The 12457-nt window shown below is 38.6% G+C and overlaps 1 protein-coding gene across 1 annotated transcript; it reads left to right on the forward strand.

The window, feature by feature from the left end:
* The first annotated feature begins 6551 nt into the window (after positions 1-6551).
* Positions 6552-12185, forward strand: LOC110204530 (serine protease inhibitor Kazal-type 12-like). Its single transcript, XM_020980719.1, has 4 exons — positions 6552-6612; positions 8458-8483; positions 11207-11334; positions 12140-12185. The coding sequence occupies exons 1-4, from the start codon at positions 6552-6554 to the stop codon at positions 12183-12185; spliced, it is 261 nt and encodes an 86-aa protein (XP_020836378.1).
* Positions 12186-12457: the final 272 nt, after the last annotated feature.

Consider the following 12457-nt stretch of genomic DNA (forward strand, 5'->3'; position numbering starts at 1 on the left):
AAAGAGAGAAGGATGGCATGAAGGATGTGAAAGTGAAAAGCCAAGGAAGTTGAAAGGCAGGTTCTGAAAAGGGGTTTGATCTGTGGGCCAGTTTAGTCTTAGTTGGAGGTGGGGTTGCATTCTGAAGGAGCCACATCCTGGACTGGAGGGACATATCAGATTTAGGTAGAAATCATCAGACTCCTGGGAGGAGAAAGAAAACAGTTTACTGGGAAAAAATCATTGCAGCAAATTTCTCCAATAAAGGTTTGATATCTAAGATATATAAGGAGCTAATTAAGATATATTGAACTAAGAGACAATGAACCATTCTTCAAGTGGTCAAAGGATATGAGCAGTTAGCTCTCTAAGGAAGAAATTCAAAATATCAATGGCCATATTGCAAAAAAAAAATCCCTTCCAAATCCATTATAATTAGGCAAATGCTAATTAAAACAAGCCTGACATTCTACCTCATACCCTTCAGATTAGTAGACTTAAAAAAAAGGAAAATGACAAATGTTAAAGAGTCTCTAAGAAAATAGGCATACTAAAGCACTGCTGATGAATCTGTGAATTGTGTCAGCCATCCTGCGAAGTGCTACACTGTGTACACCCTTTGATGCAGCAATAACACTATCATTCCTACCTCTAAAAGAAATCAAAGAAAGACAAAAAGGACAGATATGAACACAGAGTTACAGCAGCTCTTTTTGTCTATTGAGTTAATCAGTCAAATTACCACATTCCACTTATAGTAAATTAGAGGATAGTTTATCTTGATACCTTTATCAAATGAGAATACATCTTGATTAGTTTTTAAATGTGAACAAGGCCTGGAAAATCTATTGTACTTCTATTATGTGTAACTGGAAATCTGTTCAGATTGGATGAAGGACTTCAACTTGCCCTATGGAGCTTGTATCAAATCAATGAGATGGCTTAGCATGAAGGTTTCAAGTGTCTTGTGGCAGAAAGGAGAAAGGTGCCACTGAGAAGGAATCATTTATGGGGTTGGGAAGAGGAGATGATCTTGGGCTTCAGTCTCAGTCTCCTCTTTTTGTAAAAAAAAAAAAGCTTCATGAACTTCAGAGTACCAGCATATCTAGGACAACAATGACTGGTTAGCACTTGCATCAGAAGTGGAGGCTATACTGGACATGATGAAGAAAACCATATTCAGGGCTCTACAAGGAGCCACACAGAGAATCTACATCTACCAAAGGAGAACTTCGTGGGTTTTTTCCCAAAGGAGAGCAAAGAGCTGCCAGCCACCAAGGACTTTAAGATACCAATTTGCCAATGTTTGTTTAAAATTCAAATCACTTTTTTCCCCTGGAATTTGTATCTTCTGATAGAAGAGTGTGTCATAGACTTTTGAGGGATATTTTATATCAACTGTTCTTTCCATACCATTTCAGTAAATGCCCCCTTCATAAAAGCTAATGAAGTCTGGTTGACTAAATGATATCAACTAAAAATCATGGAGGGAATAACACCAGTGGGGTTCATTAAATATCATTATAAAAACCATCTCCCAGTTCTTCAGGGAATCCTGAAGGGAGAAATGAGAACTTGCCTCTGGATTTTGAAAACAAAATAGCTCCAAGAGTATATGTTAGGATATTAAGAACTGGACATGAGTGGGTTGCCAATTGGGGATTGATTGAACAAATTATGGCTATGTGTGTAATAAAATATTATCATCCTGTAAAAATGATGAAAGGGAAAACATTTGTAAACTGATACGTAGTGAATTGATCAGAACCCAGATAGAAATTTATATAATAAGAACAACATTGAAAAGAAAAGCAATTTTGAAAGACTTAAGAATGGGTTCAATATGACGAATAACCGTGATTCCAGACAACTAATAATGAAACATGACGCCAGCCTTTTGACAGGGAGGTAATGAACTCAAGGTTCAGAATGAGATATATAATTTCAGATGTGCATACTATGGGAATTTCTTTTGGTTGAACTATGCATATTTGGCACAAAAGTTTGTTTTTTGTTCATTTGTTTCAATTTGTGTGTGTGGAGAGGGAAGTTAGTGATAAGGTTATCACAAGAAAAAGAAAAAAAAGAGAACAAGTGAAACATTTTAATCCCAGAAGAGAACAAGAGGAAGGCCAGAAGAAAACATAGACTAGCAGAACAGCTTTTGACAGTTATAACCAGAATTTGTTATGAACTTAAAAGGAAAAGTGAGTTGTACATTATTGACAGCCATGGTTTCATACATAATAGGGTTTTTTTTTTTTGCTCTGTTGTATATATGGAAATTCTCATTGTATTTGTTTGTTAAATTTAGAATAAAAATGAATGAAATTTTAACAAAAAAGACACCACAGAGGGAAGTTGAATAAATCTTGCCAGCAACTTCTGATCCTGTAACCAACATGATGGTGAGCCAGACATTTTCTTCATGAACTTGGAAAATTTCTCATATTTATGAGAAAATTACATGTACATAATAAGTAATTGTAGCTCTCTCCATAAGCCAAGATGTTAAGTCAAACAAGGTAACAGCCTGAAAAATTAACAGGAGAACTATAGGAAAATGGAACCTCACTCTTCTGAAGGAGCAATGCCTGCAACAGTGCTCAGACAGAAAATCAAAGAACAGAAAGAACTGGAGCAGCCATGAAATCTCCAATATGAGAGATCTAATACCCCAGGCAGAAGGGAGAATGGTCACTAAGACATCTAAATAAATACTAACATATCCAAATAAATATTTCAAGATAAAGGAAATTGGACCAACAATGATGAGGGAGAAGGTTCCGTGATTTATCAAGATGGCATGGAATCACAGCAGTTCCTGAATTATTCCAGAGAGAAATAAGAATTGTGAAAGCAAAATTGATGGCCTATATGGCAGAAATCATTGATACTATTTAAACAGTAACAACAGAAATCTTGAATCTATGGTGGCAAATCTCTCCAAAGAAGCAAAAGAGAGAGCAACTGACAGGGAATGAAAATATGCAGAAGTGAAGGACAAATTTGAAGAAGATATGCAAAAATCAATAATGCTAAAAGTGCACAAGAACTGTATAAAAGCAAAACATTGATCGACTTAAGTATCATAAGTCTCCCAGTACATCATGCCAAGACAAAACACTGAAACAACATATTGTGAAAGATTATACAAAAAGACTGACCAGAACTTCTGAATACATAAAACAAAGTACCAATTAAAATAGTCCATAAACATACTCTAGGGGTTGGGAGGAACACTGTACTGCAAACTCCAAGACACGTATGTGGTGGTTAAATTGAACAATTTCATTGATGGGCAATAGGTTTCACAAGCAACCAGGAGGAGAAATACTTTAAAATACTAAGGAAAGGAAATTCAATAACACCATACTATTATCTAGCCCTCAGAAGCTACTGAAAGGAAAGGAATAATAGATTCCCCAAATCAAAAATACATTATAAAAAAGAGGAAATATTGTTATTTCTTCTTTCCCTGGAACACTGCCTTATTTTGGCAGAATGGCTCATGTAGCTCAATCAAACTATGAGCTATGCCATGCAGCGTTAGTGGAGAGCTTGACAAAATTCTGGTGATCCACTAGAGAAGGAAATGGCAAACTACTCCAGTATCTTTGTGAAGAAAACCCCATGGACAGTACTAAAATGATAAAAGAGGTGATAGCAGAAGATGAGCCCCTCAGGTCGGAAGGTATCCAATACACTAGTGAGGAAGAGTAGAGGACAATTATAAGTACCTCCAGGACTAACGAAGCAGTTGGGCCAAAGCCAAAAGGAAGCTCAGCTGTGGATGTGTCTGGTGGCGAAAGGAAAGTTTGATGCTGCAAAGGTTAATACAGACTTCGAGAGATAGTGAAGATAGAAGGAGTTGGCATGCTAAGGTCCATGAGGTCATGAAGAGTCAGACATGACTGAACAACAACAACAAAAGCAAAAAGGTCAAGATGCAGCCCGAGGTGACATATCCTGGAGGTTGAACTTAATCATTAGTGAAGGATATGTACGTGTAATAAAAAAAGAGGCATCTGAAGCTTTTGAAAAAAAAAGACACGAGAAGACATTTGCAAACTTCTCAGACAGTAGATACACAAGAAAAGTAAATGCAGCAAACAAGGAAAACACAAATAAAATAAATTACTTCAGAAAAAAGGAGAGAACTGGAAGGAGAAATAACAATAACTAGCATTTATATAGCACTTTATATGCTTTATATGTATATATGTATATATACTTTATATGTATATTTATATATACATATGTAGCACCACATATATATATATATACATATATATATATATAAAGCACTTTGCAAATATTTTCTCATTTTATCTTCATAATAACACTGAGAGGTAAGTTCTATTATCCCTACTTTATAGGTGAGGAAACTAAGGCACAAAGATTTAAGAGATTTGCCCATAGTCATATAATTAGTAAATAAAGCTGGATTTGAACTCAGGTCTTACTGAGTCCAGATCCAGCATTCCATGTAATGTGCCACCTAGCTGCCTCTATGGGATTAAAAAAACAACAACGACAAACAAAAACAACAACACAACAGAGCAACCATTAAGAAATTTATTTCTAAAAATACGTAAAAATAAATGTGAAAATAGAAATTAAATAGAAATGATGGTGGAAGAACAGGCCTGAAACATTATAGATTAAACCACTCTACCCACCCTCTACAAGGGAATTAATGTGTTTTATTTTGATTTTTTTTATGAGATTAAATTGCAGAATGAAAGGAAGCATGAAAGATGAGAGGGAAGCTACTACATTGAGGGGACTTGTGTGATATACCCTAATCAATCAATATTAAATAATGAAAGGAGAACTCCTGTAATCCTTGGGAAGACAAGAAGCTACAGGAGAGAATGTCCCAGGTGGTAAAGAGAGGAATTAAAACAGAAAGAAAGAAAGAAAGAAAGAAAGAAAGAAAGAAAGAAAGAAAGAAAGAAAGAAAGAAAGAAAGAAAGAAAGAAAGAAAGACTGTCTTAATACAGTGGTGGAATGGATTCTACCGAAGAACCCTGTATTGGGGGAGAAATGCATTCTATGATGGGAGATAGGGATTTTACAGTGATTGTGATCTGCAAGGATTTGGTTCTAAGGAAGAGAATAACACCTTTGGAAAAGTGCTGTATTTTCATGAACAGCATTCTGCATTAGGAGATAGATAATTAGAGTTCCCAGGGATAACTAGCATCCAGAAGGGCAGAAGAACATGGACCCACTTAAAAAAAGATCCCATGACAAATGGGAAATGAGAGACTTGGGAAAATTTCTATCACAAGGCAATACTTCTGGCCTCTCTATCTCCTATAAGAATTGATACCTCTAAGAGTGAGGCACAACAGACAAAAGGAGAAGGGCCAACATCTACAGGACAATAAAATAGAAATTATTTAGAAGAGGGAACTCTTCTTAGAAACTTTAATTCCATAAGGAAAGTAGAAACTAAAACAGAAAGAATCTATAAGTATAAGCACCATAAATCAAAGAATAAAAGTTTAGAATAGATAGGAAGGGAAGAGAACTAATGAAGAGAAAAGAGAAAGGAATCTTTTCAGTGACTCTTGCTGGGAGGAATCATACACTGACTGAGGATGCCACCCTACAAGGGAAGGGATCAGATGCTGAAGGAATAAAGGAAGCAGGCAAATTAAAACTCTGGGGAGTCAGATTCCAATAAGGTCAAGGGGATTATCATACCCCAGTTGGAAGGAGGAGGGTTGAGGAGAAAAGGAAAGAAAGGAAATTGTCAGGCACTGTGCTACATGCTTTACAAATATTACCTCATCCGATCCTCACAATGATCCTGAGAGGTAGATGCTGTTATTTATCCCCATTTTACAGTTGAGACAACTGAGACAGACATAGTAATTTGCCCAAGATCACACAGCTAGTCTGTGGTCAGAGTTGAGTTCATGTCTTCCTGACTCCAGGCCAAGTCTTGTATCCACTCTGCCACCTAGCTAGATGGGGTAAGACTGGGTTGGGAATAAAGAGGAGATCTAACTATGGGGAGGGAGGCCTAGTCTCTAAATGATGGTTAAAAGGAATTAGGAGTTGAGGGGGAATCATTTGCCTCAGAAGGGAAAGGGAAGTTTGAAAATGTTTGTGTTCTCTTAACAGATTGTGGCCAAAGACAGAGCTGGATGGCCCCACAATAAGAGAGTTTCCTGAACTCCCTGGATCAAATTAACCAAAAGTGCACAGTTCAGGAAAATGGATTGGGTGTGCCCTTCATTAAGCACAGTTAGACACTCAGCTCAGGGTGTGTGATATGGAAACTGATGTTTGGAGATGTATTTGAATGGAGGTATCAGTGTAATGAGTGTACCTGCCTGCACAGAACATCCCTGGAGCAAGCATCTTTTAGTTCCTGGTGCCGCTCTTTGCGAGGACTGCAAAAGCAGATTTCATCACTAGGGTGGAGGATCTGGCTGCCTGCCCTGTGGATGAGCATTTGGCTGGGTATCCATGGATCCCCTTATAAATGCCACTTGGGGGCCTCAGTCTGGCAGTACACCACTGAATTCTCAACAGACCAGTCACCCCACATTGCCATGACTTCTTCACGCAGCTCAATGTTTCTGCTCTGCTTGACCTGCACCTTCTTAATTGTGGGTGAGTGTAAGATCTTTTTTTTTTGGTTGTTGTTTTTTCTGAAGTCTACTAGCAATGGGCTTATGTACTTTATGGACCGACCAAGCATGGAGCAGATAAGGGTGGTAAAATAGACAGAGTGCTGTGCCTGGAGTCAGGAAGTTTTTGTTGTTCTGTCCTTTCTTTCATGCCTAACTCTTTGTGACCCCATTTGGTGTTTTCTTGGCAAAGATACTGGAGTGGTTTGCCATTTCCTTCTTCAGCTCATTTTTCAGGTGAGGAAACTGAGGCAAAGAGGATTAAGTGACTTGTTTAAGTCACACAGCTAGTAATTGTCTGAGGATAGATTTGAACTCAGGTCTTCTAGACTCTAGGCCCAGCACTCTATCCTCTGTGCCACCTAGCTGTCCTAATGAGTCTACTGAGTAAATGTATAGAGGGCTTTGCATACTGCCTCAGAAAGTAAGCTTTCTTCTGGGAAAATATGGTCTATTTATCCAGCAAGTGGGAGTCTCTTGTCATCATATAAAGAGACTTCCAAAAGGGCATGGCTGGTAATGAGGGATGAGAATAATGCTTTGGGTCAAGGATATATTAGATAGTACATGAGAGTCCTTTTAGCTCTGTGATATGAGGGGCTTTGTCCATCACACCAATCTCATGACTCTTTTGCTCTATGAGACCATACTACAAGAATGCCTATAGGTTTATTGCTCCCATGACCACATGACACAACTATATATCCATTATTGCCACTTAGCTACATAAGAAAAATAAAGACAGATACATGGTTTTGTACAAAAAACCTTCCTTTACAAAGGCTTAGAATATCTGGAAGAGTATTTTTTTAAACACAGCACTAATGAAGACACTGTGTAATGGAGAAAGCACTTCACTGGGAGTCCAAAGAGGCAGGGAGGCATCATGTATAATGTGAAAACACTATATTCTTGAGTCAGAGAACCTGGGTTCAAAGCCCACCTCTGCCATTTACTATCACTTGCCCAAATCACATGGTCTCCCCTGGTCCCAGTTTCTTCATTTGTAAAATAAGAGGTTCGGGCTAGATAATCCCTTCAACTTTAGGTCTCTTCTAGTCTTGTTATGCCATAAACTTGCCGTATGACTTTGAACAAGTCACTTCTCCTTTCAGGGCCTCAGTTTTCATTATCTATGAACTGAGGAAAATAATACTTGTATTACTTACCAAAGCAGGGATTTTGGGAGGGTTAAGGACATATGGCACTTTATAGCCATGTGTAAATGATGTATTACTTATCAACAGTGGCTTTATTTATGGATTTTACTGACTCTTCCAAGAGCCAACTATTGGAATAATTTCCATAAATCTCTATTGCAAAAATTGTTCTTTACTCCATGGCGATTTTGCTGTCATTTGCTCTAAGGGTTTATTTTCTTGAGTGGTAATGAGGCAGCTAGGTGGTACAGCGGATAGATTGCTGGGCCTGGAGTCAAGGAGACTCACCTTCCTAAATTTAAATATGGTCTCAGACACTCACTAGCTGTGTGACTCTGGGCAAGTTGCTTAATCTTGCGAGCTGTAGAAGGAAATGGCAAACCAATATCTTTACCAAGAAAACCCCAAAGCTCACAAAGATTAGAACACAAACGAAATAACGGACCAACAGGTAAGAAAAGAGCAGGTGTAGGGTCCAGTCACTGCTTTATTCAAGTGAAATTAATCACGCCCAAATCAGAACTCTCTGGATTTCACTTTGACCACCTCTAAAACAAGTAGATTGTATTGGTCTATAGAAACCCTTCTGGCTCAGACAGTCTGCATTCTGCGATTCTTCCAAACCATAGTGAGTGTCTCGTGAATATCTGATGTCTCCTTAATTTCAGATGCTGTAAGTCAAGGCGGCTATCAGGTACGTGCTACTCTCTATTAGAGGCTCCATTCCTGTCGAGGCAGAAGATGAATGACCAATCATCCACTGATCCTGCAATTGGGTTGTCATTCACATGACCCAAGCCTATTTGTATGAACTCATTGATGGCTGGGAGTGACACAGAAGGAGCATGAGGCCAGGTGCCTATCTGATGGAAATTATAGTCTTGCATGAGAATAAGACAGGGACACATGGACCTACCAACGAGGGAGAATATGAAAGTGAATTTAGAAGAACAAGATATTGTGAGGAATTGGTCCCTTCTGACTGGAGAATACCAGGGAAGGCTTACTAGAAGAGGTGACATTTCAGCCAGTTACACTGGGAAAAGAGCATACTGACTGGACTATTCTGTTTTATATACTAAGGTCTCTTCCAGCTTTAAAATTCTGTATTTTGGGGTTTTAAGATCTCTCCCAACTTGAACATTCTCTGATTTAAGTTCTAAGTCCTTCCTAGCTTTAACATTCAGTGATCTAAGGTACCCTTCAAACTAACATGTGATAGTCCAGGTTCTAAAAGTCTGTCCTAGTTTTGATGGTCTGTTTGTAAGACTTCATCCTGCTTTTCCATACACCACAACACATCAGTGCACAAACTCTTCCACTGCTACTGTAGGTACAAGAATAACAACAAAAAATACTGTTCTTGCCACAGAGACTCTGCACCTTCTTTTCTGGAAATTATTCTTTCATGGAACTCTACTGAAACCTTATACTGTATTATTTAGTGTTTTAAAATTTTAAAATAATATTTCCCCAATTACATGTGAAGACAATTTTTAGCATTCATTTAAAAATCTTTTTTGAGTTCCAAATTCTCTCCCTTCTTTTCTTAGATGTAATCAATTTGATATAGGTTATACATGTATAATCATGCAAAACAAATTTCTGTATTAGTCACAGACTAAAAGGAAAAAAAAACAAGCAAAAGTAAAGTGGAAAGTAGTATGCTGCAATCAGACTCCATCATTTCTTTCTCTGGATGTGGATAGCATTTAGTCTTTTAAAAGCGAGACTACAATCTATGCCAATGTGAGAAAATCTTGATTTGAAAGAAAAGTGTTTCATCTATTGTTGAATGGAATTGTCCTCCAGATAAACTTAATTTTGCCTCCCCATAGTATCCACCCATGGCACCTAGTTCTGCCCTCTGGGCCTAGTTGAATAAGTCTAACTCCCCTTGCCACTGATAGCTTTAACATACAGGAAGTCCATGACCAAGCCCCCACCCCCACACTAGTCCAGTCCTATCCGCTCTCCTCAGGACTGAATTATAATATCCTCCCCTTTTGTCTATTGCTCTTAGATACAAAACATTGCTGTGAAAAGACAAATTCATGCTGAAGGATCTCTATTTGGCTAGCAGTGCAATAGCTATTTCAAATCTCCTTTTCCCTCAGACTCACAGATATACACACACAGAACTCAGTCACTTCCTTGCAACCTTCCTGACTCTCTCTTTTTCCTTTCTAACTGTCACCCTTTCACCTGGGCTGTGAACTGTGTTTTGAAAAGAGATATGGTCTAAAACTCAGAAGACCTGAACTCACTTCAGTGCTCTGCTATTTATTGCTTGTATGATCTAGAGCCAGATATTTCATTTCTCTGGACCTCAGTTTGCTTCTTCCGTAGAATGAGAGTTTTAGCTTAGATCATCTCCTAAGGCCCCGTCCTGGACCAGCTCCACTGGTCCATTGTCCTCTCCCTTCTCCTTTGATCTTGATGCTTCAGTTATTGCATTTTTTTCCTTCTACTATCTCTGTGGGCCAGATGAAATCTACAATTCTACATGTGGTTCTAATCTGTCACATTTTAGGAGGAACACAGAGCTGGAACATAGCTAGAGTTGGAAAACCAGGAATGGTGAGGAGTCCAGAAACTATCATTTGAGGATCATTTGAAAGGACTTGTCTGTGTTTAGCCTGAAGAATTGAAGACTTAGGGGAGGCAGAGTAAGGGCCTAATTGTTGTCTTTAGCTATTTTTAGTACTCTTATAAGGAAAGGCGGTTGGATTTTTTTTCTGTTTGATCCCAGAGGGCAGAGCTAAGAGCAGCAGTAATTGTGTAAGGGGAGAAAGGAAGGGAAGTTTCAGAGAGGCAGATTTTTAACAATAAGAATCTTCCAAAAGTGGGATGGGATGCCTCAAGGAGTAATGAGTTCTCTCTCCTTGGATCAGAAGCTAATGAGCACGTAACAGAGCTCTCATTGAGGGTACTCTTACTCAGCACTGGTTAAACTAGATGGCTTCCAGAGTCTCTTCCAGCCCTGAGAGTTGATGATTCTATGAAACTTTCCCCCTGAAATCTAAGATCTACAACATTTTCTAAATGCTAATTGTAACTAATCACACTGCAAATTTATTGAGTCTGCATAATGAACTGTCCCTTATGGTGGTTTGAGGGTAAATGGAATTCTGGAGTTAGGCAAGCAGAGGGTAAACCAGGTCTCCATCTGTTGGCATCTGTTGTGGGGAGCCAGCAATGGGGTAGTGGAAAGAGCACTGGGTTTTTAATTAGATACCTAGCTTCAAATCCTGGTTCTCCTAACTACTTCTGTGGCTTTGGGCAGTTTTTCTGTTAATCTGTTTACTCATCTGTAAATGGAATGGTTAAAGACCAGATTGTTCCTAAAATGTCTCTAGTTCTAAATCCTAGAATCTTCTTGGGTACAGAACTGAAAATATTGTATTGCTATTGCAGGCTCAGTGCAAAAATTTCAAGGCACCAGCCCCAGGAGAAAACACTCAATGTCCCAATATTCAAAAACCAGTGTGTGGCACAGATGGCCAGACCTACAAGAATCTCTGTGAATTCTGCAAGGTAGCTATGTGAGTATAAAGATATTCCATTTTTGAATCCCAGGGGCTGGGGGAACAGAAGGGAGGAGGGGGAAAGAATGGTAGGGGAAACCTGTTTCTTTTGAACTCCACAAATTTAGTTTTATTAAAAAATATCTCTGTCATATTTTAATAACTCGTTATCCAGTCTCTACTCAAATTCCTCCAGTTACTAAAGATTCCCTGCTTATGGAAACAACCCATTCCAATGTGGAGCACCACACATCCACATTAGGTCCCTGCTTTCCCTTGGCCTCTCTATAGAGTCCATCTGGGTCATACATGGTTTAAACAGGGTCTAAGCTTCTTTGTCATAGCTTTCACTTCACTTCCACTTTGCAGTTGAATTATTAAAGAAGAAATGCTGTTGTGAGAATGTAGGTGGAAGTCATCACAGTAAGAACTCTCATATCCCTATTGTTTTGTATAGTCCAAAATACTTTCCCTACCACTATCTCAAGAAGTAGAGTATGAAAATTTCTATCCCCATTTTAAAGGTGAGGAATCTCAGGTTCAAAAAGGGAGGAGTGAATGCTCCTAGGACATGTGGCTAGTAAGTGGCAGGGCCAGGATTGGAAACCAAGTCTTACGAGTCCAAGCCTAGTCCCCTTTCCCACTAGAGCATGCTGCCTACTAAGGAAGTCTGTAGGGTGGGATTCACAAGGAGAAATAGTAACAGAGGGAAGAAGACTAGGGAACTTCGGGCCTATTGATATTCAAAGGTAATCTGTGAAAGCTCTATTAACATGTGATGGAGATGGGCTTTGTATCTAAGAAATATGTCTTTTTCTTCTAGGGAACAGAATGGGCAGCTTGGCTACAAACATGATGGAAAATGCTAAACCTCCAAGTGGATCAGTGGCTACAATTTTCCCTCACTAACTCACCTTCAATAAAAATAACTTAGCAAATATTTGAGGGTCAATTTATTTATTTCCTTGGTTTATTGTTTTGTTGTTGATGAGTCTGAGAGATATCTCAAACAAGACCCTACTGAGGGGACGAGAGGGAAATCATGGAAATACAGCATATTTTGGGTTTTGTATTTAATTATTATTGAATTGTAGGATTTATAGATGGAAGTGACTTGACAGATTATCTCATCCATCTCACT

This window comes from Phascolarctos cinereus, unplaced genomic scaffold (assembly GCF_003287225.1).
Source record: "Phascolarctos cinereus isolate Bilbo 61053 unplaced genomic scaffold, phaCin_HiC Scaffold_559;HRSCAF=1188, whole genome shotgun sequence".
Taxonomy (NCBI): Eukaryota; Metazoa; Chordata; class Mammalia; order Diprotodontia; family Phascolarctidae; genus Phascolarctos; species Phascolarctos cinereus.

Excerpts from the sequence above, each read along its gene's own strand:
- LOC110204530 (XM_020980719.1), top strand. The coding sequence starts at position 6,552 with ATGACTTCTTCACGCAGCTCAATGTTTCTGCTCTGCTTGACCTGCACC. Across the intron at positions 6,613-8,457 it reads CTGCACCTTCTTAATTGTGG|ATGCTGTAAGTCAAGGCGGC; the intron begins GTGAGTGTAAGA and ends CCTTAATTTCAG. Across the intron at positions 8,484-11,206 it reads TAAGTCAAGGCGGCTATCAG|GCTCAGTGCAAAAATTTCAA; the intron begins GTACGTGCTACT and ends TTGCTATTGCAG.